Source organism: Bombus fervidus, chromosome 7 (assembly GCF_041682495.2).
Source record: "Bombus fervidus isolate BK054 chromosome 7, iyBomFerv1, whole genome shotgun sequence".
In the NCBI taxonomy this organism is placed as follows: Eukaryota; Metazoa; Arthropoda; class Insecta; order Hymenoptera; family Apidae; genus Bombus; species Bombus fervidus.
Genome location: NC_091523.1, coordinates 12,267,629 through 12,293,380, shown reverse-complemented (window position 1 = coordinate 12,293,380; position 25,752 = coordinate 12,267,629). Strand labels below are relative to the sequence as shown.

The window sequence follows — 25,752 nt, the reverse complement described above, 5'->3', positions numbered from 1 at the left end:
AATTGCGTATCTTATACCTTATACGATACCTACGTACAATGCATATGTACTCTGGTATCAATACTACCAATTTTAAGAAAAGTACAAGTTGAAATGCAGTTAACCTATATTTTACTGCTGAATTATTTAAAAAACAAATTAACTAATCGATAAATGGCTTATCTTATCTTATGTAGCGATTTTTGAAAGCGCAATTAAAATTGCGTAGTATTTGGATTAACTTGTAACTTTGAGTACATCAAATTTCGTTTACAATGTTAATTTCGAGGTTATCAGAACAAGTTTATAAAAAGTTATTTCATGTGCAGAATAAAACAAAAAGAAGTGCACAATCTGCTAGAGATGTACTTATAAGTGGCGGAATTATTATTATTAGTGGGATCGTTATTGTTTGGTTATCTGTGTTTCTCTACACAGCATTTTATTATGCCTATGTACCGAGCATCTCATACGTACGGCCAGTACATCTGCAATTCAAGTGAGCTTCACTTCTCACTTGTACGTTAATGGAAAAAAAGAATTATATCTTGAAGCATATTATTTTTTGTTCTTTGAAACATTATGTTATATGCATTCTACTGTTACAGTTTGATTACATAGTTCTTCCATGTTACAGGTCATGTAATGAAGAAAAAGGGATTTGTAGCTTTCCATCGGCATATGTGCAATTAACAAATAAACAGCAGCTTTTAATGGTTGGCCAGCCATATAAAGTCAATTTACATCTAGAAATGCCAGAGTCCCCAGCCAATAAGGAACTTGGTAATTTCTAAGTCTCAATGGAAATTAAAAATAATATCTAATAAATATAATTTTTAAATAGGTATGTTCATGGTTTGTGCTCAATTACGCAGCAGAGATGGTTTCCTCCTAGAACATGCATGTAGATCTACCATGTTACATTACCGTAGCACATTATTACATGCACTTACAACACTTACATTTTCACCTATGATGATTTTTGGCACTACAGAGGAAAAACAAAATGTAGTTCTTGAATTATTTGATAATTTCGAAGAAAACCAAAATCATCCAGTTACAATTATTTATATCGAAATACAATCAAGACATATTGAATTCTACTCTGCAAGTATTACGATAAATGCACACTTATCGGGTCTACGCTATTTAATGTTTCATTGGCCGATTCTATCTGGTATTGTTGGCATCGGTACAAATTTGTTTTTCATAGCACTTGTATGTACCCTTTGCTATCTTCATTTTACCATTTATGAAGACTCTGGAGATGATGGTTTCAATTATGAAGAAGGTAAAAAGGTTGAAGAAAAACAAGAATATAATAAAGAATTAAACACAGAAGAAGAAAGAGAACATAAAGCTACAAATGAGCGTAAGTTACTTGTTGAGTTATATTCTTTTGATAAATTAAATATAATTGAACTGACTTATTTTTTAAAGAATCATCAGATTCGTCATCATCAGAAGATATTGCTGCATCTTATATAGTACCACATCTTGTTAAGTCTGGAGAAGAATCTCATCCCTCTCGCATTGAATTAATGAAATAATCTACATTCCATAATGCAAATTATATGACAATATTATATGTGTACGAACGTAGCTTATAAGTGTAAACGAAAAAAATATATGTACGTTATAAAAATATTTATTTTTCTGTACTTAAATATTTTATTTACTTCTATTGTAATTGAAGTATATTAAAAGGTTTATGACATTTTTTATGTATTGTAATGTCATCTTATGTCATTTTATTAGTGGTGTGAGAATATTGCAGCCTTGGATCTGGTTGAGATTGACAGAGATTTCAAAAAAATTCGCGACCAAACTTCAACCTATAATTTCGGCTATATGTAGTTTTCTGATTGCAGGACATATTTGTTATATATATTGAAATAATCTTTACTTTGATTTGATTTTATTTATTGAATGAATCTTTACTTTGCTTTTATGCTTGAGGTCGGAATTTCGAGAGATCGATTATTGTTTTTCGTAGACAAACTAAAACTTGGTAAAATAGTTTTCCATCTTATGCTGTACTTTCTACCTGTCGATAAATTATAATAATGTTTAAACGTGTCAATTATAAGTAATTTGTAGTTTAAATTATAAAATCTTTTTATTTGAAGTATAGACATATTTATTTACATTATTTGCATTACATATTTCAAACTTGAAATCTCCTTCGCGGCTTAGTTAACAACGCCATCTTGTGAAATAAAATGAAATCGTAAACATTTTAAAGTTTTGCGCTTTCCGTTACAGTTTTGACGCTTTCGAACATTCTCCAATGAACGCTGCAATGTTTTTCTCCGTCATGTTTGAGAAATTCCTGAATAATAAGCGGAATGTAGTAAAGGTGCGTACAACGTTATATTAACTTCATAAAAACTTGTTAGAAACAAAACAGAAGAAGTTTCCGATATTTCATGCTTAAGCATTATTACGAAAATGTGTTTAAATGTTTCGATTACGTACAGGTTGTCAAATTTTGATTCTTCCACTTTATTGTTTCACAAACTATTTAAAGCAACGCTAATAAATTATTAGAATTCCTTTATTCTTATCCATTCAGGGATATGTGATAAATGAAAACATTGATGATCAAGGTAATCTTCTCGAATACATAAGGAATGTTTTCTGGATATCTAGCGAAAGATGACTTTAAATTACTGTAAGTAATTTTAAATGACCTTCACAGACAAACACATCATAAGACAACGAATTTGTCTCGAAATAGTTTAAACTCTCCTAGGATAACTTATCTGATAGGAAAGGATCATTTTAAGAACTTGGAGATAACCTTATTTAGATGAGATTTACGTCCATCGGAAGAGGGCTATTTTGAAATAGTGTAAGTTCCATTTGAAGTATCTTTTCGAATAACAAATATACATCTGTTTTATAATATGTGTATTGTAATCATCGTAAAGATTAAAATGGTACACCCCGTATATAGTGTGACTTGGCATGCTAAAAGGAAAAAAGTGATGTTGAACGAAAGAAATCTTACGCGTGTAAGTGTTGGTAAGTAAAGAGACGAAAGGGTTGGATGCATTTTATGCATTTGTAAAGGCGTAAGCGGCGTACACACGATGCATAAATACTATGGAACCGGTTTTCTACGTCATCAAGACTTCGCGCAATACGATGGGTTAAGAAAAAGAGCTTAAGGGAGCAGCATGAATTTGTGGGGTCGTCTTATGTTTCTCTTAACTCGTTACTCGAGATTCAGACAGGTGTGCGAGATTCTCGTTTGCTTCTTTGTCTTTATCTCCGTTCGTTCCGTTAGTTCTTCTTTCTTTAAGGACTTTCGATTTACTTTAAACTGCATTTTGCAGGTTATGAAAGTTACTTCTCGTCATTATTTAGTTGAAGTTAATCGAATTTATCTTACAAGTATAACAGAGGCATGTAAATGTATTTTTATTTAGTCTTTTGCTAGGCATGTTATGTCTATTACGATGAATCGATACACTTCAGTAGGTATTACATGTTTGTAATCTATATGTAATCTACATGTATATCAAAGTAACATAAAATTAGGTCCTCTAATAATTATAAGCAGTAATTAAAATAATTTCTACTAATTCAATTTGTCAACAATGGAAGTTCGATTTAAATGCAAATTCGAATATTTGGACGAGTCATAGTGTAATTTTTCCCTTGCAAATGAAGTACTGCCGAAAACGTTCACGCTTACTTCGTGTTTGTCATTAACCATCCAGATGGTATGTCCAGAAATGATTTTAGAGGATTTTCCAATTGGCAGGGAATTTCCTTTATAAAATATGTAAAAATTCAATTTTTATCGTTGATTTAATTTGTTTGATGATCTTTGAATATGTAGATAGATACTCTATTCTATATTCATGTTGAGCTACAGATCAATGCAGTGTAGAAATATTATTAACGTTATAAAAATGTTCATTGCAGTTATATTCCATGTACCAAAATTTTATTGAATGTCGTGTATTGTTCGCGTCGACATTTATGATACTTTTATTTATCTTTTGAAAGCCGCCAGAAGCTGTTCGTTGTGTTTGCAATTTTTTTTATTATAAAAATGTCCATTACACACACACACACACACACATACGCACGCTCACGCACGCACGTATGCACGCACGCGTGCACACAGAGCTATTTGTACTTAATAAATTAAATATTGCAATAACGCTCAGTTTATTGAATTTTCAAAACATGGAAAGCAGTGATTACATGCGCAAGCATTCAATGTTATCGAGCGCGCTGACGTTTTCCATTAATATGTGCGACATGTATGCAGCGGAATTACAAATTTTATAATTTACTCAACGTGTACCGTGAAAAGGGCATTGCGAAATCGCGTGATTTTCGATAACTCGTTCGTCCGTTTCGATAACTCATGTGTCATACTAACGCTATCGAGTATACTTGACTTTCGAATAGGACCTCATTAGCTCAAAGAAATAATGACCAGTCCTTCACTTTTTACGAAACCTTTACTCTACAACGCTTCGTAAATTTAAATCAAGCGCAAGGTTGAAGACGCGAGAATGAAATTTTGTGTTATTCATATTTTCTTGATGAAACATTTCGAAGAAAATTTATTGTATTTATTTAAACAGTCCATGTGACAAAACGTTTAAATCTCGATACGACGAAACAGTGTTTCCTTTAACTGGAGCTCGATGAAAAGACATAGTTTTATTCACGTTGGTGATAGTTGGATTTTCTTACAGGCAGACCGCAGGATTGCAGCACAGGCCATGGACGTTCGAGCAGCACGCCGTAAAACAATTCATCGACGTACTCGCAGTTAGGTACTTTGATAAAATTCTACAAAGAACCATCGATACAATAAGGTATAGTTTCAGAGAAATTTATTATACTTCTTACCTTAACGTTCGCTTTTCTGCCTCTCGTCTCTTTTTCTCTTCGTTTTCTTTTATTAATAGGTTTTAACTCGGTGGTTATTAATTCATGCCGGTGAAACATTTCAATGTGGCTGAAATAATTAGCAATCATTAATTTGATTGTTCGCGTTTTAATTGCGGTGGATGCGGCGAAAGTTATGTCAAAACCGTGGGCTTTTGATTTTAGGGGTGTTATACTCGTTGCTCGAGAAAACGGGAATATTAATGACTATCATCATTTTTATTCCCGGTATAGATATATAACTTTGAAATGATTTTGCAATTAACTTACGCATCGAAAGTGTTCATACGTATTGTCATATTTTTCTCTCGCTTGCTCTCTTCCTCTGACAGACTTTCCCATAGAAACGTTGTTGAACATTTCGAGGTCAAAATTTTAATTCGTGGACAATGCTAGATTTCATAATGAACTAATCGATAAACGACATTCGAGCCATTGTTGTTCTTTGTTTATTCGCGTCGGAAATATCGAATTTCCAGCGAAAGGACGATACCAATGAATATACTTAATCACGTTCGCGATCAATACAAAATTTACAATAAACGTATCCGCATGAAAAGAGCAATTTATTATGTTCGTGTAATATCGCTTGAAAATGGAAATATAAGTTTTTTACAATGATCGAGCGAATCTTGCTTTTGCAAATTACGTTCCGTAACAAAACACATCGGTTTTTGAGTTAATGAAACGATCGAATGTTTTTGAAGTCGTTGATTAAGTTCGCGATACAAAAATGTCTCAATTTGAAAGCTAGTTGCTTTTCATAGAATCTGCAATCTTAGTAATTTTAGTTTATTTATCGTTAAAACTGATACATTGTAAAACTCGTTAACAAAACGTTAATATTTTATAATGTATTAAACATATATATTTTCAGATATATTGGCATAAATGTGTATCATGTATGTATATATTTGTGTAAATGTGAGAAATTACTTGGAATGTTTCGCAGTGAGTTAATTATGGTTCTTGAATCTTAGGCCTTCTGAAGTTTCTTGGATCTCGTTATTAATATCCCCTTTAAGCTTTACGAATTAGAGGTAATTCATATCGAGCCTTATGAGATTGTATGCAATCTAGAAATCTTTTGTTTTCCTCACAAACTAGGTATTTATCGTTGCTCAAAGGCAATTCTCTGTGCTGAATATCTCGAAACGACTTTAGTGCGAACAATTTCTCTGTGCATACTAACTAGTATTCAAGAACGATGGTTTCTCGGAGCTGGTAAACGTGTTTCCGATCGTTTCTGCGTAAACGTGGAAAAGCACCGCAACCTATAGGAAGCTAGCCAAAAGAATACGAAGTAAAATAGCACGAGGCAAACTCCGTTCGAAGTTGCGAATTGTTTCTTGCTCGGATCGCTTCCCGGTAAATTACTCAGTTTGGCAATGGAGGCAGCAGGTTTTTCGATAAAATAAAAGAGGCGATCCGAAAACCATCTCCAGCGTCACGCGATTCGAAGGACGCCAGCCAGATGGAATTTTACTGCATACACGGCCGTACCGAATTATCGAACGTGCATCGTAATGCGTTCGGTTACAACGTAACAGCTTTGATATGCAAATCTTTGCTCGAATGCGGTTAAAGTTATTCGCACGTACAGCGAGAATTTTTTTCTCCCTCGATGATTCACAATCACCGTGAAAGGCGATTAAAACGCTATGGCGTTCATCAAGGGATACATCTAACTGACACGATTTCCCAACCGACACGATCAACTCGATGTTCGTATAATTTCAAAGTTATTCAAGACAGAAGTTCTCTTCTCCTCGGCTAAGGAGCGAATTCCCCTTCGGTTTTACATAACATCGGCATTCGTATCGAGAAACTTAATGAATCTCGTTCAAAATGCTACACATTTCCATCTGATAACGAATATCTCTAAACGATTAATAATTATCAGCACGTGTAGCGTTATCTCTTGCGACCATTCACTTCGTTCTTCTAATCAGCTCACTTAAGAGCGTGCAGCTGAGTCCACAGTGAGACTGTGGTGGTCGCTACAGTTAGGCTGTGCTCGAATATACACGCACCGATTCGGAGTACCTCGCGTTTCACTTGCATTACATTGATTTCGTAGTAATTTATTCCATAGCTATATAATCGCGAATCGCGACTATCCGCGCGGTTTTCGCGCGATCGTTGGCCGTGTTTCGTTGTGTGCACAGCAACGCGCCACGAAAGATAAGTAAATCCACATTCCGGTCGAGGACTCCGTACCGTTCCTAAGGCTCGCTCATACCGGTTCCAGTTCCAGTTCTAAGAAATTCGAAATAAAACTGGCCGATAATTCTATGCGCTATTCGCGTCTCCGATCGAGCGTTGCTTGCCAGCCAATAAACGCGATAAACGTCCATCCTGGGGAACAGCTTCGCTCGACCGCCACAATTTATCTCCGTAGCCGTTGGTAATGAGGTTGTGATGTCGCGGTTCCCGACATCCTCGTGTTCACTCTGAACAAATGCGTGACACCGGGGTCGCGATCCACCGCCACGGACCACGCAACTTTCTGCAGTTACGAACTGTAATTTCCCGACCACGTTGTATGTATGTAATACGATCGTTGGTTCCAGTTAAGTCTCGAAGCGAAGAGTTTCCGCGTTCGTATGAATCGGAAGTTCAAGCGATATATTTGACCTTGTAATAAAGCGACAGGCCAGCGTCACGGATAACGACAGGAGATCGACGCTTAAATCAACCGCCGCGAAACGATCACACGTTGATATTTCCATGGTTGCATTTCTCTCAGTATAGTGAAACGTTATCGGAATACGACTGTGACTTCGGTGGCTCGTTTTATAGATTCCTATCTGTTAGGAAAAGACAACCCGACCAGATAGCAAAATATTCTAAGAGCATAAAGATGGATCGTGGTTCGATCGAATCTTGTCTCCTCTTCTAACGTATTTTTGGTGATTTTCGGATAAAATAGGTCTGTCTGGAAGTATGCCTGTTATCGGATAACCGTGTTCATTTATCATCGCTTTGAAATCGAATTTCGGTATTCTTCGAGTCCAATATTGTTGTAACTTAATTACTCGACACTGGCTAATCGAGGAAATTCGAAGTAACATTTAAATGCATTATCAGCTCGCTACCAGGTTTGGCTAACGTCGAAGAAATGCGGAGTTAATTTTTTGCTAGATCGATATCGAAGCGGCTGGCCAAGGCTTAACGTTGGTTGACTAATTGCTTAACACATTTCGTCCCGCTCCGTTTTTGCACGGCCTTCCATTCGTATCGCGCGTTCCATCGATGTGTCGTCAAACTGGTAGCGTTAAGAGCGCATATTATTTGTTATATTATTATTATACATTATTTGTTAAAGCTAACATCTTACCTTATCATCGATGTTGATTCAGGTCGTTAAACAGCGACATTATTGCAGCAAGTGTTAATTAACAATAACCAGTATTAGTTCTAATAAATGTCATTTTGTCCAATGTGTTTTAGTTATAATATCGCCTTCGGAAGCTGTCCTTTTAAAGCCTGTTAACGTTCTGTTAATGACCTCATTAAAGATCCTCAAAATTGACGTCGCGTCACTAATTGCGGCTTAGCTAGTGTCTCAGCCTGGCTAGCTTCAAGTTTCCTCGTAATGACCGATCGGAAGTTATTTACCAAATAAAATCTACAATCGATCGTATCGTGTTTCCAGACATCGTGCTACGTCGCCAAAGTTATAATCAAAAATATTAACTCAACGTGTTTTGCGCTGCAAGCCGAATGCTACAGGTTGATAATCGCCAGTAACTAGATCGCAATACGTTTACACAGGTTTCTGTAAGACGGCAAACGAATTCGTGTCATTCCGCGCGAGAAACGATTAACTGTCTATGCATGGAATCACCCCAGGCATCCATCGCTCTAACTCTGTTCAATTACTTAACGATGCGGCGTCTTAATCCATTAATGTTAGTGATTAACTGACGATAAGCGGCGACAGGTGACTCTTGTTCTGGCCGATAATTTTCTACCATTCGATCGATCGCGTATCGGGCAAAGATTGGGTTATTCTTGTTCGAAAGTTCCATTCGACGAGGTGTTGAAACGAACACGCCGATTTAAGCGTCGTTAATCGTAACAAGATTGCACGTAAACGCGAATAGCCGGTTACAAGAAGTAGCTTGATCGTTGGAAGATTGAAATGCCCCGTCTGTCGGATCATCGGCCGCAACGAGGGTCAGATGATTTTGTCGTGCAACGAACAATCTCGTCTGCCAAGTATCGGTAAAATGTGTTCGCTCGCATTGCTCTCTCGCATTGCACGCTCGCATTGCTCACTCGCGGTCCATAAACTAGCTACGTCCAGTTAACAAGCTCGTCTCTTTTTTCTCCCCAAGTATCTACGACGAAAGCGACGAGCAGCAAGGAAGACCAGTGGCATTATGAGCTACTATCACGTAGAAATATACAAGTAATTCGATCGAAGAAACGGCGTAACTCGCGCCAACGTGCATCGTTATCTCATAAAATCTGTTATGTTGGAGCAAGAGTTCGCGATTGAGACACCATCGTCGAAAAGCTTTTTGCCAGCCATTTTCCGAGCGAGCGAACCCGATCGAATCGGAAGATAGAAGTGTCGGGAGAGGATAGAGAGAGAGAGAGAGAAAGAGAGAGCAAGAGAGAGAGAGAGAGAGAGAGAGAGACAGGGGTGGCGTTAAACACGACGTTGAAACGCTCGTCCGAAGAATATTGCGTTGCGACAAAAATGTCAAACGCGTTGGCGCAAGAAAAATCGATAAATCGGAGTGCTTCCGGACGTGGAAACGAGATTAAAAATACTTTCGCGTATTGTGAGCCGCGTTCAGCCGGGATGCTGTGCAGCGGTAGTTCTTTCGAGGAAGCGCGTTTTAAAACGGTACGAAAAGAGAAAGGACGGTAGAAAACGAGAACGACGATCAACGGGCGTTTCGGTTGGAATATCTTCTTGGAAACATCGCTTGGATGCGTGAAAAGGGCGTCCAAGCGAACACCTGGACCGAATGTTCTCCTATCAACGCCCTCGGTGTTAAGGTGGCGCCGAGAACAATCCGTCTTGAGTCTCGAATCTCGAGCTCCATGCTGTGTTCCCGCCCTTTCTTCCTTTTGCACATTCGTATGCAAAAACACGCGGAATGTTTTTCCTCGGAGATTGTCCGCCGGCCGCTATGCATCTTCTCCCTCTTGTGCGAGGCAACACCCGTGACAGGAAACGAGAGGGAATACAGAAAAAGCCAGAAAGAGCAAAAAGAGTCGCGTCACTCGTAAAAGTCGCTCGTCATCGTGATCTCGGTCGAGCAGTGTTTTCTGACTCTGTGCATGGTAGCCGCCAGGATCGTTCGAGTTGAATCAGCATCGACAACGTACAAGTTGATAGGCACTGGCGCGTAAGCGTGGCCCCGGATTCCTGAACCGGTCTTGGAGCAACCACGGGAGAGCCACCATCTTATGGCAGTCGGTTTCTGTCCCTCCACCCATCTAGAAACTCGTTCCCCCCTATCGTGTCTCTACTTGAAGCCACACGACAGGTGCCAGCGGCGTACGCAGACCCAAAGAACGATCGCCTTTTATATTTATGGTCTTCGTGAACTATACCATCGAGCGTGTGTTTTCGCCCATTAAATTAGGCGAAACAATACGGTAGGGGCAAAATCTAAAAAATGCCGAGGCAAACCATAGGGAAAGGGACTAGAAATGATCTCGGAACCTGTTTCTGTTTAGATCGCTGGTGGCTGATGTTGCTTATTGGTTCAACGCCAGTGGTTCTTACCTTAACTCGATTCCTCAAAGTTCTGGTTAAACGCGATTGTTTACGTTGGCACACCACCTCCGTATAAGCGAACGGAATGCCATGAACACGACTGGCTGGTGTTCAGATCGGGATACAGCGAAACCGAGGAACTTGGGTGTAAAATATATTCGATAACCAGGTTTGAACAATGCGAGTGCGGCTTACGAAATTAGGTAAAACACGGTGGTCCGATTTGGATCTGAAAGGAGAAACCGAGGCAGAAAAAGCCCCTTCGTCCTGCTCGCGATCGCAAAACCAGTTTCTTGGCAAACTGGTGCGCGATTGGACGTAACGTTTGCTTGTTGGCCGCATTGCGATGATTCCCGATACTTTTGGTCCCTCGCGAATGTTCGCTTCATTATCTACATTGAATACGAACGAAGGAATGCGTGTCGTGCGATCGTGAGACCTAAGTAGGCTCTGATGGTAGGCTGCCATTCGTAATATCAGATGGAACAATCAGAGGACCATGGAAAGAAAAAGTATCGTGACTCTGGTTTGCAGGGACCAGTTTGGATCAGTGGTTCTTGAACTATCTGAAGACTTTATCGACCAAAGATTTCGATCTGTTGAATGGTACCAAGTTAGACGAGATTCTATTACGAGCGAGGTTCTCGATCGCAGAACGATATCAGATCGAAGATCATTCAAGATGGTAGAAATTGGCGCGTTTTCGAAACCTGGATTACACGAATCGTCTTGTAATTTGAAAACTTTCGAATTGGAGTCATACATATACATATACATACATATATGTAGATATAGCCAGATGGTACCTTACCATTGTAGCGAATCTTAATTTCGAATTGGAAGTAGGTTCGATCAGACTTCTGCTTACTTCGTTCCAACCTGAAATTGTCTTACGTTCAAAAGGACTTGAAAGAACCAACGAATCTTGTATAATATGAAACTATGAAAGGCAATGTAATAACAGACATCTAATAAAGACGAAGTATAGCAAATAAAGTGCATATTTCATGATAGTCTACGTTATTTTGAGATCGCGTTTAAATTAATTACACAAGATCCTCAACAAGAGAAGAGATTAAAGATTATACAAGGTACTGGTTCTCAGACCTTAAAACTATTGTCTGATGTTCCTCTATACTTTAACATCTTAATTAACGAATGGAATCTTTGGCATTCTTGTAATTTATTAGTATCGTCTTGCAATCTATCTTATTACGAAATAGTTTTCGATTACAGAGGAAAGAGATTGTCCCGGACTAAGGATGCGTACACTATGGGGTATCATCGAAGAGTTAAAGACGCTAATACGACCCTTAATTGGAACGTTCCTCGACTAAAAGCCTCATCGCATTAAATCGTAACACGACGATACGATTGGCCTAATAGCTCTCAACAAGATTATGTTCGTGGTATCGTAAATTTGGTGAAGCCGCATCTCGATCAGCATGAAAGCTTAAAAGTAGGTCTCTGTTACTCGATTTCGGTCAGTTTTAAAGTTTAAAGCCCAGGACTAACTTCTGATTTTATCGATTCTTAAATCATCTATTCCCGTAACGGAATACTTCAATCTCCTGCATTATCGGAAATTTTAGTCACTTCGCTAGAACTACCCTCTTCGACACTACCTATTCCTGTCCTGGTGGTCACGATCGAATTAGGTTGTTTTCTAAAATAAATTCTCTGTCTAGTTCGGATGATCATCCTTGCTAGAATGTAATAAAAAATTTAATCGTTTCTTTGTATCTCTCTTATTTCGATTCGTTTACTAGTTCGTGTTTATAGTTAGTTAGACTTTCGGAATCGATTATTCGGTCGGTCAATCAGAGATCCGATTGGACATTCAAAGTACCGTACGCTTTATAAATAATTCCTTAAAATTCTCTGTACCGGTTGATTGAATTGAAGAAATTGATTCTCCGAATCAATCTGAATCGTTCGATTTCTAGTATATTAACGGGTATTCAAGCTATTAATTCCTTTGCTTCTAATTTTTTAATGCCTTGTGTACAGACTTCCCTGTCGTTCGACATTCCTTAAATCAAATTAACTTCGTTTCTTCGGACCCATTTCTCGCCTTTAACGACAAACCAGTTAAATAAGAGAGTAATTCTCCGAGCGAATAGTCCGACGATTGTCCGCTCGAACGAAGAAAAAAAAAAAAAGTGGGGAAAAGTTGGCGCAAATGAAAGAAGAGTTTATACGAAGGTGGAAGAAGAACAACGATCTTCTCGAGGCGGTAGGATCCGATCCACGAAGATGATCGGCCATCGAAGAAAGCTTTTCCAAGGAAAATTCGAGTAAGAAATTCAGTCAACGATGGTCGAGCCGTATGATCGAGTTACAAGGGCGAGGCCTCTTAACCGGCGAGTCCTCGACGGCGTCATTCAACGGATATACAGCAAAGTAAACGTTTATTTAGAAGATATCATCTCCGCCTTTCTCAAGTCGAGTAGACCGCCTTCGCCGCGTCGCGGAGGGATGCTCTCTCTCGCCAACATAATCTGCGCGAAAGTGTTTACCCCTGGAAATGCGATCGCAGATTGCATCTAATCTCACGCTGTATCACGACTGCTACCTCGTGCCACCAAGAACACTCGCTGGAGACCTTCGCGAGGATTTCGAAAAAACAACGGAAAATGAGGAGACAAACGAAAATTTTGGTCGTGTAAGAATCTTGATGTTTTCACGCGCGAGCTTGTCTCGTAATTCGCAGCGATTGTTTTCGTTTGCGAAGTTGATACACGATAGCTCACGAAAGTATTCCAACACTTGTAGAAATATTTTATGAATATATAGATGTATATCTCATAGGAAAGATCTTTAAACTTCGCTAACGCTGTAATGAGACTACAAGACTGAGTCTAATTAAGTTTAGTCTAATTAAAAACTAGTCTAATTAATTATACGTTTGTAGTAAATATCTTGTATCTTGTATTTTATATACATCTTCAGATTCTTTTTTTATGGATATAAACTTTATCGATATAATTGTGATAATTGTGTCCCATTACAGTCTGTTAATGAGCGTTCAAAATACATTCGTGAAACGTTTCTATTTTCTATGATAAATCTTGGAACAATTAAATTTCGATATGAAGTTCATTCGATGCGATCGTAAGCGGTTGAAAGAGTAATCGTGCATAACTACAAAGAGGTCTTTCTATCGATGCTTCTGTTGAATTACTGCGTTTATAACGTTGTATCCAATGGCCGATCATAGTAATTAATCAACGTCTCCTTGGAGTTATCTTTTACGACGTATTGGTCAACACGTCGTAATAAACCGAACGTTCCGAGGGAGCGGAAAGCTCATAATTCAGCTGACGCGTAAACCCGATTAATCAGGAATAGCAAAGCAGAAGCGCGCTTCATGAAAATTATTTATTTATCAGCGCGCCTGGTTTCGCCTTGGCCTGTGATGCTAAAGGGGTTAATATCCTTAGGAAATTGGAATGTATTATTTAACGAGCAGCGTACAGCGTGATTAAATTGCGCTTTATTTAACCACGCAGTGATTGAAACGAAATTTTGCTTTACGAGCTTCTGTGGAGCTTCTGAAGTACACCTTGGAATTCAGGAATAATTCACTCGAGCGTTCGGTCCAAAGGCGGAAGGATTTTATCCGATTTAGAAGCCCATTTCCCGCCTTTCTCTCTCTCTCTCTCTCTCTCTCCTATTTCTCTCTCTCACTCCTCTCTCTCCCTCTCTCTTGCGACAACACTCGACAGGGCCGGTTGTTTCGCTATCGAATGAACCACGTAAGTATCCATTTTATACCGAACGAGTTAATACGGTTGGAAAATTGGAATATTATTTAATGAACTGTTGCTGGCCTAATGGGATTGCGCAGCGCAATTTCGCTACTCGTGTATTCACGCTGTACGGTGCTACATAATTGATAGAAACAGATGTATCTGCGATGTACATCAATTTCATACAATTGAAAATTAATTCGACGTTGGCCAATATGGGATTATTATTCTTTACATCGAAGCGTACTTTTCCATATTTATGATTATCGTGTTTTCGTAATTTCGTGAAATATTTCGTATGATAAAGTTGTCCAAAGTCAGTAGTCATTTGCGGTATACTGTATAATTCTCGGGTTGGAATCAGTTGGCCACGCCGTGGGAATGCATCGGAAAATTTGCTTAACGGCAGCTGCAACTGGAGTCGGCTGGAGAAGCCCCTTAGGCCAGCGACGATTCCTCTTGACCGTAGCGAGACTCGGCAAGAGGTGTATTAAGAGACATTGTTCGCTGGCGGGGCAAGTAAAACCAAAGGAAACAGGCGCGGAGGTTGGAACAGTGGAATCAAAGGGAGAAACGGTAACGAGAAGAGAAGCGAGGGAAAACAGGCGTACGCGTGGCTTGCGAAGGTGGGGTGACATCGCGTTGAAAGAAGAAACAGGAACAAGAAGGTGAAAAAGTGGAGAATTGGAGGAGGCGAGGGAGAAGAAGACGAAGAAGATGATGAAGAAGGAAGGAGAAATAGATGAGTACGAAGAAGAAGTGGTAGTATAATGTCCCGGACGTAAAACGGGCTAGGAAACAGCGGCTGTGCTCGACTTCGGCTCAATTAAATGATCGTCTTCTCCTCGAGGGCCTCGGTAGAGGCACCAGCCATTAATTTCGAAACATGGGGAACAAAGGGTCTACCTCGGAAATATTCTTTTTTCTCGTTTTCTCTCCCCCTCAGTTGGACGTTCTCTTTCTCCCGTCCTCTCCTTCGGTCACACTCTCTTTCTCTAGACGGCCTCCTTGTAGCCTCCACCTTTTACCATCTCGACCTGCCGCCAAGAGGAGCAAGATGGCTAACGAGTAGAACGAAGACAAAGATTCGGTGTATCTCGGTGAAGAAGGTGAGGGAGAAGAAGAAGGCAGCAAACGTCGCAACCTGCTCAGCCTGCGGCTACGTTTCTCTTTTCCTGCGGTAGCAAGAGCCTCTATCGAACCACGCTTCTTTCTATTTCCCTCTCCTTCTTTCATTCTATATCTTTGTCCTTCTGTTTTGCTCGCGTTCGTTTATTCGCTTCTACACTCGATTTCTCTCGATCGTTCCATCTTTCTTCATTCACCTCCACGCTTTCAACGTCCTACCACTGCATAGTGCGCGGGTAAAGCTGCCCTCACATCGAGTCGCACGTTAATATTCCAGTAATATGTACGTATGGAGGATCACCCAGGCGTGGTCAAGATGTCTATAGCAGCACCGTACTAGTCCGATTCGTTCCTTTTCGTTTTCGCGTTTCTTTGCATCCGCTGCTTGTTTTCTACCGTTCTTCACCCCTTCGTCTGTTTCGTCTGATTCCCGCGTCGGTCTCGCACGTTCAGAGAAGATCGACATCGATCACGTGCTCGTATCCGTTTCGATATGAGATTTTTCGTAGATACGAAACCGACGTGTCGACATACACGCACGTTTATGATTTAGCAGGATAATCGAATTTCATCTAGTGGAGTCTCGATCTTGGGGAGAAAATTGCCAGTGCGATCGAAGCTGTTTGAAAGAAGGAAACGGCATAACCGCTTGCATCGAGATTGAAAATAACCGAGCCAATGTACATGTTCTGGAATTAATGAAAGCTGGCGATTTTTATTAGCCTATCATCCCGTTACCGTCCCGCGGGCACTCAATGCGGAGGAAAGCCGCGTAATTTGGGATTTTATCTCGTACACGGTTAATGAGAGACTTCTCGTAGGTGTTCCTCGCCGTGAGGTAGACAGCTATTGCTATATTATGTCGAACTTTGAGCTTAATGCTCAACATTAAGGAGGTAGGATGTAATTTAAGATTTGCGACGGATCGTTTCGGCTATTTGCCGAGAACATCCTGGGAAAACGTATTAGAAGTGTTCTGAATTCTCGTTTCAACGTTACGATACTTCGCTTCGATTTCCATCGTGTCTACCGGTTATTCAAACCGGATAATACTCGCGGCAGACGTATAGCAGCGGTAGTAAATACATATCGTAGAATCTTTTATTTAAAAGTGGCACGCACACACGTGGGATCGGATCCTTTTCTCACACCCTCTTTTTTTCTCTCGTTTATTCTTCTCTTCGCTATATGCCGCGAATGATATTCAAGATAAATCTACCGTGGCGTTTTAATTAATCACCCCGGAGGTATCTTTGTTTGGGCAAGCCGACAGCCATGCGAAGCTGGTTGCCTTTGGCGGTGGTGGTGAAATTTTTGCAAGAACGTTAAGGCAGAAGAACATTTCTGAAATATTCAAGGTACACAAGGTGAACTTTAGAAAGGGTTTTGCACCGCATTTTCACGACTTACGTGTCCGGTTGTTTCTTCTCTTGTACTCGTCTCTACTTCGTATTTATCGTTTGGGTTACGATGTCGACACGGTATACAAGTTAACTTTAAATTAAAGTCTCCCTTAAAACCAAGGAAAATGCCAGTTAAACTTGTTTCAGCGATCATAAAAAGGTCCGCCACACGCTATATTTCTTCGACATACTGGTTCGGCCCGATGATATATTTCTTGCACGTCTAGTATGTGTTATGTTCGATATTTTGCCGCGATGTAGCTGACTCGATTAAATATTCGAGTACGCGGATAAAACCACCTTTCTTCGAGGCCTATCAATTTTGTCTTGCCATGTATCTGATTCACTTGCATTTTATGAAAGATAGGGTGTTCGAACTTTGAGTCGATACAAGATCGTATTATATTCGAACGTATTAATACTGTGCACCGTATGCGCGTTTAAAAGGTTGTCATTTCCGAGCAAACAAATAAATGATCTAAACGTATTCCACCGTATTATTATTGTTAATCACATAGGTCCGATAGATGATTTAACGTTAATGCAATAATTACACGGGCAATCGCATTAAATGCCGCAGAAGAAGCTAATACGTTTGAACGTTTATTAATTTGCAATTCTACGTAACCGCAATAATTTCGCTAACTGATCCCGACACACCAATTAATAATTTACACACAACTTACATACTTGCACGAATAGTAAACAAGCATTCGCTTAGTGCTCGATTAACCACACAGCCATGCACATGTAAACTTACACGCGTCTGCCCCGTCCTTGGGGAAATTTTCTGAAAACACGTAGTTTATATTTGCATCCAGAAGATGTTTAATACCGCCGACATATCTATTTTGACGACTCTATCTTCTGTTCGTACAACTGTCTGCGTCGGCCTGTCTGCTAGCTATCGGTTTTAATAAAACTCTTTTTATACGAAACGGGAGCTCTTTTTACAATACGACGTCGAGTCACACATTTTTCGCAGGTTTCCATTTTATATCCAAAGTGTTCCAGACCATAGAGAACGATTTCTCAGGTCTGCCATAGGAGAACCGTCGTATGTATATCATATAAATTAGTCGACGCCAAAAAATGATCGACCTTTTCGATCACGGAGAGATTGTTCACACGGAAACGTGCGACAAGTGGCACACGCTCGAACGATAGGGATGAAGCAGGGAAGAGCTGGTATAACCGATAGGGTAGAGTAGGGTAACAAAGGTATAAGAACCATTGTCCGTACGAAGGAAGTTTACGACGCTCTAGAACAACGTGGCTTACGGCCACTAAAAAATAGATTAAATTACAAGCGACAAGCAGGAAGAACAGCAGTTTCGCTTGGCCAGTGGCGTAGAAGGAACGTCAATACATTGGAACTTCACCTTAGAGGCTGAAGATCGCAGGGAAGTTTTAGCAAATTTGTTCATTTCAATCTCGTATGTTACGATGTTCATCTTCATTCACAAAAAAAAGAAAAAAAAGAAAAAAAGAAAAAAGGAAGGACGGGAAAGAAGAAATCGTAGAGGAAAGAGAGAAGACGCGAATTGCAAGCGTGAAATAGTCGGAGATAAACTAGGAGGATAGAGAAAGAGAGAGAGAGAGAGATGGACAGGTAGGAAACAAATGTGATTCGCCCGGACGGGCAATTTACAGCTCGAAGAATATGGCCTGGCGTGTAAACCGCATTGAAATTCACGGCAAGCACGGAACTGTAGCGGGGTTGAACTATGGGCAAGCTGTTGCAACTTGCTGTTTTCTCTCCAACCCCTGACCAGCTCGTTCCCCTCTTTGTTCATGCCATCGTCCTCAACCTGTCTCCGTCTGGTTGCCATTTAATTCTCGCCGTACGCTCCCTTCGGCATCCATTTAAAATCCCCGGGTGGTGCACCTATCAGGTGGTCTATGTTCATACGCGTGGAATTCCTACGTCGGCCCGGAAAGACGCTACCGGAAATCGTTTGTACGCCTGCCTCGGACGCACGACTTACTACCAGAAAGGCGTCTTGCAGAAGCACTCAACTGTTATAAACATGATAAAATTTTACTACGTTCCGCATTTCTATGGTCTCCGTCTTATTTACGAGCTGCAGAAAAAGGTGCAAAATGATGCCACTTACTGATAAACAGTTCTCCTTTTTCTCTTTAAAGTAGATTTAAAGAATTCTTTTACCGTAATACGTAATATCGTGTATAAACGGCCTTCTAAATATAGCATGATCATTTGTTAAAACCATACGTATACGTTCTTTACATTCGAGCGTTCGCTATATGTATATTTCTTACTTTCATTAATCACAAATGCCTTTAATCCATAGAACAGCGTAGCGAATAGTTTAATTTGTTCCACTGCGTTTCTCGGATGTTTAATTTTCATATTAGTTAGCCTTTTGAAGTTTACAGATATCGTATATGTACGCTTTTTAGTAAGAGAATAGATCAGAATGGACGTATTATATCATCAAATGGGACGATGTACGACAAATAACATATCCAGGCATGGCGGGCCATGACAGTTTGCGCCTATTTGTTTCCTTCGTGATCGCTACGGATCGCTGTTCCACGGTATAGGAAGATGGAGATCAAATCGTACAGTTCGCCGAACACGCCGACGCAATCTTTTGATTGAAGGAAATCGATTCTCGCCTAGAAGGAAACAGGCTTGAACTTTGTGTGACTTCTTGTTATTCCGATTACGTTTCAATTCATTTTACGTTCGCATTCATTGCCATTCATCCGTTTCAGTTTTAGACGATAACTTTCATCGAGATCCTCGTTGCTTTCCATTCTCTACATTGTTTAAGTCGATTTAATTATCCTTCTAGTTGCGTTCAACCTTTCAATCAAATTCTCGATATATTTTCCAATATATTTCTATAAAAGTCGATCTACGCTGTGGTAATGATCGGAATAACGATCAGACAGATCATTTATGGTTTTCACCGGGCTCTCATCATCGAACCACAGGATACCGGCACTTTGCCATATCCTAGTGTAGCAGTATTGCGGATAATTAGGACGACCGAGAAGTATTATTATTAATCATCGTTAAATCCAGCTTAGTCGTGTTCCTAATTTCGAGTTCCCGTTAACTGGAGGTTACTGCCGTGGTCTCGAGCGTTTCTCCGCGAGCATTTATTCCCATGTTGATACATCGATGATACTGGTAGAGAAGGTACAAGTCGGGCAAGCCGCGTTTGCATAGAAAATTCCTACCATGTATGCCAGACGGACGAGTTAACTATAATGCGAGCAACGTGCTGTAACTTGGCTGTGTGTATCGCTGCCAGCGTGCAAGCCATAGATTTATTTGTAATTTTCTGCGATACCAGCCGTACCCTTTCCCTTCTTGTACGTTCGAGAGGAAGTCGGTAACCTTTCAAATCGAGCAGGTGGCTCGCTGGGCCCTCTTGTATTTTGACGATTAGTTCTGGACCGAGCTTCTTCGATGCACAGAGGCTGCTGTTTCAGCTCCTTTCTCTCGAACAGGGCCGCACCATACCACAGAGATCGAGCTCAAGCCAGACAGTCGGCTGCATTCGTTTCGTGCCAAGGAAAGAAAGTCAAATTTTCAAGTTGCTTTTCATTTCCTTCCATTTCCTTTCGTATCGTTCATCATCGAATTTTATTCGCGGCGAGAATGGATACGATGAAGCTTTTACTGCCGGCGAACGATAGGTGGAATACAAAAGGGATTGATACCTAACCATTTGAAATGGCGATACCTCCGGATAAAACGCATACCGTTTATTCTCTGCTGTTCCATACACCTTGCATAAACATCTCGCGCAATAATATTTTACGCAGCCGCTCGTAAAGAAAGTTTATGGCCGGCCATTTTTCCGCGCCGTTTCTCTTTCTTTCTCTCTCCACAAGCCAGAACTTCGTTAATGGCCACACTAATTTTGACGTTAGTGCCTATCATTCTTAGCGCATACCGTTGCGACATGCCGCGCTGTTTCATTCGAACTAACTTTTTCCTGGTTAATACGCTGCCACATTAAAGAATACAATATATTTCAACTTCGAAGAACGGAGATCTTTTATCATACGTTATATCAAACGGTACAACAACTGCTACCTCGTTAAGTTGTTAAGCTTCCAAAATCTCCGAGGGAAGATCTTTCTTATACCAACAAATCATTCACCATTCAGTTCGAAGAATGTCATTGCTTCGAACTGAAAATGGTCGACGTAGCAAAGAACCTCTCGGAGAGACAATTTGCAGAAGGGAAGAACATTCCTTAGCGAGTCTCAGCATCCGGCGATCCGATCCTGGAAATCAAGACGGGCAGTCGCCTTGGCGGTGGTACCAAGCGACGACGTTACAGCACAATGCATGCACTTGCCATCGGGGAAAGGTAGACGGCCGCGACCTTGATGCGCGTGGTTCTCGCGTGCCCGAAGCTGTACGACCGACCACGAAGTCGACCGAAGTCAGATAGGTAAGAGTGCGCCTATGCCCAGAGAAAAGTGGTTGGCCAGGCCGCTAAGGGTTCTCCAGCGCACTTCTCTCTTTCCCACCACTCTATCCACATTTCTGTCCTTTGCGCTCCTCTGCCCGCTTTTTCTACCCTCTCTCCGGCTCACTAGCCTGGCGCGGCGTTGTCCCTCCTCCGGGCCATCTCGGAGTTCTTGCTCAGCTCGCAGGTAAGGGGAAGTTGCTCGTGCCTGAAGCTTCACGGAAGCTGGAACGACTATCGGACCGCGATAGTTGAGCTCGACTAGCTGCTAGGATGGGACCGGTATTTCAACTTAACCGGCCAGTCATCCGGACCAGCAGTGTCGCTCAACCGTAGCAAACATTTCCGTTGCCAGCTTCGAGAATTATGTCTCCGTAGTATCATTCGAGATCGTTCTTTCCTTTCAAATTGTACTGTATGTATACCAGCGCTAGGAGTTTTTCTTAGCTTTTTTCAAAGGATACCTTTCCTGCCTACGTCGTTGTTCTCTCTGTTGTCATATTAAATTCCGCTGCTAATCATCTTATACAATGTGATCATTGTATAACAGAGCGGAGAATAGATCTCACCGATACGAGGTTAATCTTAGGACTTCTCGAAGATTTGCTTCGATGAATTGTTTCGCGAAATATCAATCAACTCTGTCCATCGATCGTATCTCGATATCTAGCTTCGGTTTCCGATCGGACGAAGGAAAATCCCGCGAGTGTTCGCAAACATTCTGCAAGGGGGCTTTTTTGTGGCCACGGATCGATTGACGAACGTTTCGCGAACTGACGGCCATTCTTTGTGAAACAGTACACGAAACAGAGAACACGGAGGTTCAGTGGAAATGAGGACGGAAATATCGAGAGGGAATCGGCTGAGAGCAGCAGAACGGATAGAAAGGTACGTTATGGGTCGGGAGGACGACGCATTGCCACCGGTATCATCCAGAAAATGGTCGAAAGCTTAGACATCTGATATTGACAGCGACGAGATACCTTATCGCAGAGACATCGTACGTTACGTTTCCCAGACGAATAAGGATATCGGGGATTGCCCAAATAGAATTTCTTTCTCGTTTCTTGGGATTCTTCTCGTTGAAGCTCGATCCACGATACAGAAGTGCGCGAGGAGAAATTACATTCTGGCTTCGCTATATCCAGCAAATTATCACCGCTTTTGACTTATCCATTGATCAAAGCTTTAATCTTCGTCATCTTCGTTCATCGCTGACACGGCCTGGTCTCTCGGTAAAAGTTCGTATTTCTATTGAGATCAATTTCATATCATTTAAATCTCTTGGTGTTTCATTAACTTTTTCTCACCTTTGTCGATTAAGTTTTTGCGTCTGTATGTTGAACGTTCTTCTTATTGTATTTCGTAATTGGAAAAAAAAGCCTGGATGAATCTCGTTCAAAGAATCTCGTAACCTTTTAATAGCTATTCGATACCTTTCTTCAGATACGATTCCCGTTGCTGACATTTCCTCTTGTTTTCTTCACGTGTTACGGTAATAATTGACGTGGTTTCCTTTACGAGGCTTTCAGGCGCGCGCTTATTACGAGCGGAAAGATGCAGTTTCGTTACACCGATGCTTTTTATTTGTAGCTTCGAAAGAAGACGACAAGAAGCGCTCGGCTCAACTTTTTCAGAGCAGCCGTGTAATTTAATGCGTTTTATCCAGTATCTCCGTCGGAGTTGATTTTTGTGAGCGTCGTAGTTAGCGGACCCGACATTTTATATGGAGAGAGATTATAATTTCCTCGTGTTTGCACGTACTGAAACATTATAATCGTCGTGAGAACAATCCGCGGCTACGCTATGTAAAATACTTTGAGAAATATTTCTCTGAATAATTTTCAGGTTACCGTGTCATAAATCATAATACTGTTCGCTATCTTTTCTTTACAGCGAGCAATCAAAACCATAAATATTCACACCAAGAATTGAAGCTTTTACGTAACGATTTTACTTCAGAATACCGTAAAAGCATCCTATTTTAAAGCAACTAAAATTACTTTCGAATACGTTACAGCATCCTTGTCGAATCGTTTGCAGAAGTTCGAAAACCCTTGTGACAATATGTCGCTAAATTAACTTAGTGAATTATTGATAAGACTTTTTAAAATTTAAATTGCAAAGGAAAATAACTCGAGATGAAATAAGCGGGCAGAATTAAAACTTGAAACCGAGGCGGATCTTCTCTGACGCGTGGAAGATGATAAGTCGAAACGTCGTGGAAACAGGCAGATATCTGGGAACGGTTGACGCAATAAGTAACGTCTGTCGACCTTGATTCCGTAGTCGTGAAGGCAGTGACACAAACTCGTATGACGGTACCGAGGAAGGCCGCCTGAAAGGACGACATGCCTCGAAGAAGGCTCGAACGAGTATACGCTCTATTTGTTCATGTTGAATTGAAAGGATGCAAGTGTGCTGTCCTTCGGAAAGTTAGCTCCGAGCAAGCGACAATAATACTTTAATGGGTCCGGTGCACGCGATCTGTTCAGCCGGTCCGTGCTCTTGCAACACCCAGCACGATCTCTCCCTGTACTGGACATGTACACGCGTACCTGGATGCAACCGTTGCATCTCGTTGCGATCGAATCCGGTGCTTTTTCACATTCTGTCCTTTATCGACGTTCAGCCATAGGAATTAGCATTGATGGAATGTCTTCGGTCCATGTAAAGATATCGAGTACAAGTAAAACGAGAACATACTCGTATCTCTTGCAGAAGCAATTAATACGGTCTCCACTTAATTGACTGACATAAAGCCTTGATATTATTATTTCGAGTTGCTTAGGCAAGAAACGACTACGCGACGACTCTTTCGAGACGACGACGTTTTCTTGACACGAAATACGGTAGAAACGAGACCATTAAAAGGTTGCGTCACGTGTTGCATCACTCTCGTTTGCAGAAAGTTACACGCTGCAGCTGCAGGTAGCGAAACGAGCAACACCGCTCGCCTGCTAAAGTTTCTCAGAAGATCTCGGGGATCGGAATGTCGATCGGTCTTCCATCTTGGACAACGATTTTCTTTCTTGTGGGCCGCGCGCCGCACGATATTACCAGCAGCTGTCGCGCGCGTCACGATCCATCGCGTACGAGTACAGTGGCATGGCCAGTGATTTTAATTATTATCCGATCCCTGAAGCGCACCGCATACCGCTTTCTGATTCGCAATCGTGATTTCATTCAGTCAAACACCCGTTTAAGCGTCCAGTCTATAGCATATTTATACGCGGCATAATTGGAAAGAATTTATATAAAACTTAACTCGACAGAGTTCCTCTGCGTTTTCTGAATTTCCGCTATTATAAGCGAGTTTCTGGTTAATAACGATTATAATCACGTTCTGGCCCGCAGGGCGAAAGGTGCGTTTGAAAAGTTTTTGATTTTAAGAAATTGCGAGAAATGGTTGTTCGGAGTAATTCGTTGAAAACGAAGGAATGGTAGAAGCGAGGAAAGTTTATATTTTTTTGCGAATTACATTAGAAATGCTGCGATCGAAAACACGGTGCATGCATAATTAACGCGGAAACATATCGATGCTTACACGACGTTATAAACTGTGTTTTAAGAGCGGACAGGGGCGTCAGAATGAGATGTCTTTACATCTATAAAACGCGATCGCGGAATGCAAATTACCGTGTATCTCGTAGATCATTGTAGAGCACGTCGCTATATCTCGAATGTTTTCTAGTGCACGAGCTAGTGATTATGTCACGGGAATATCCGTTGATCATGACCTAGACCGCTCAGCCGGGAAGCAGCGACGAGAAATCAGGTTTTCATTCGTAATCGTACGAGTGATTGGTGCCCGGATAACATCGCGCGACAGGTTCGTGCAACGTTTGCTTCGAGTTGAAGGAACATTTTAAAAATACAATGTTGGATAGCGATTGCTTGAGGGTAGAATGTAGGTATACGATCTTTTCTACCGTTACGAGTTTCTCGATCGTGAGTCATCTAAAACCGTAACGTTGGTTAATAGCAAACGTTGATAGATCTTCACTCCAAGGCCTTTTATCGCTAACGACGATGAAAAATAAATCATTAGGTAGGATGGAAAAAGTTTCTTTTGTTCGCGTCACTCTTGATAAAGTGTTTTGCGTTTCGACGCTCGTATCGACAATGGTCAATGAGGTAAAATTGAAAAGGACTCGAACTATTGCTACTCTCGTTATCGGCTTCTTCAAATGACGCGTATCAAAGTGAGCTTTTTAGTTTACCGGCGTAGGGTGCAATCTCGACGTATCGTTGTTTGCCCGCTTAGATTCAGGTATACGAGAATTTCGTAGCAACGATATAGGAAATTTCACAAATGATGTCGAGGAAACATTTCGTTAAATTTTTCCAAAGGACAGAACGCGTGT

The 25,752-nt window shown here is 40.8% G+C and overlaps 1 protein-coding gene across 1 annotated transcript; it reads left to right on the top strand.

Moving 5' to 3' along the window:
- The first annotated feature begins 56 nt into the window (after positions 1–56).
- Seipin (lipid droplet biogenesis associated protein seipin) lies at positions 57–1,626 on the top strand. Its single transcript, XM_072007941.1, has 4 exons — positions 57–478; positions 617–762; positions 824–1,351; positions 1,420–1,626. The coding sequence occupies exons 1-4, from the start codon at positions 255–257 to the stop codon at positions 1,527–1,529; spliced, it is 1,008 nt and encodes a 335-aa protein (XP_071864042.1). The 5' UTR covers positions 57–254; the 3' UTR covers positions 1,530–1,626.
- Positions 1,627–25,752: the final 24,126 nt, after the last annotated feature.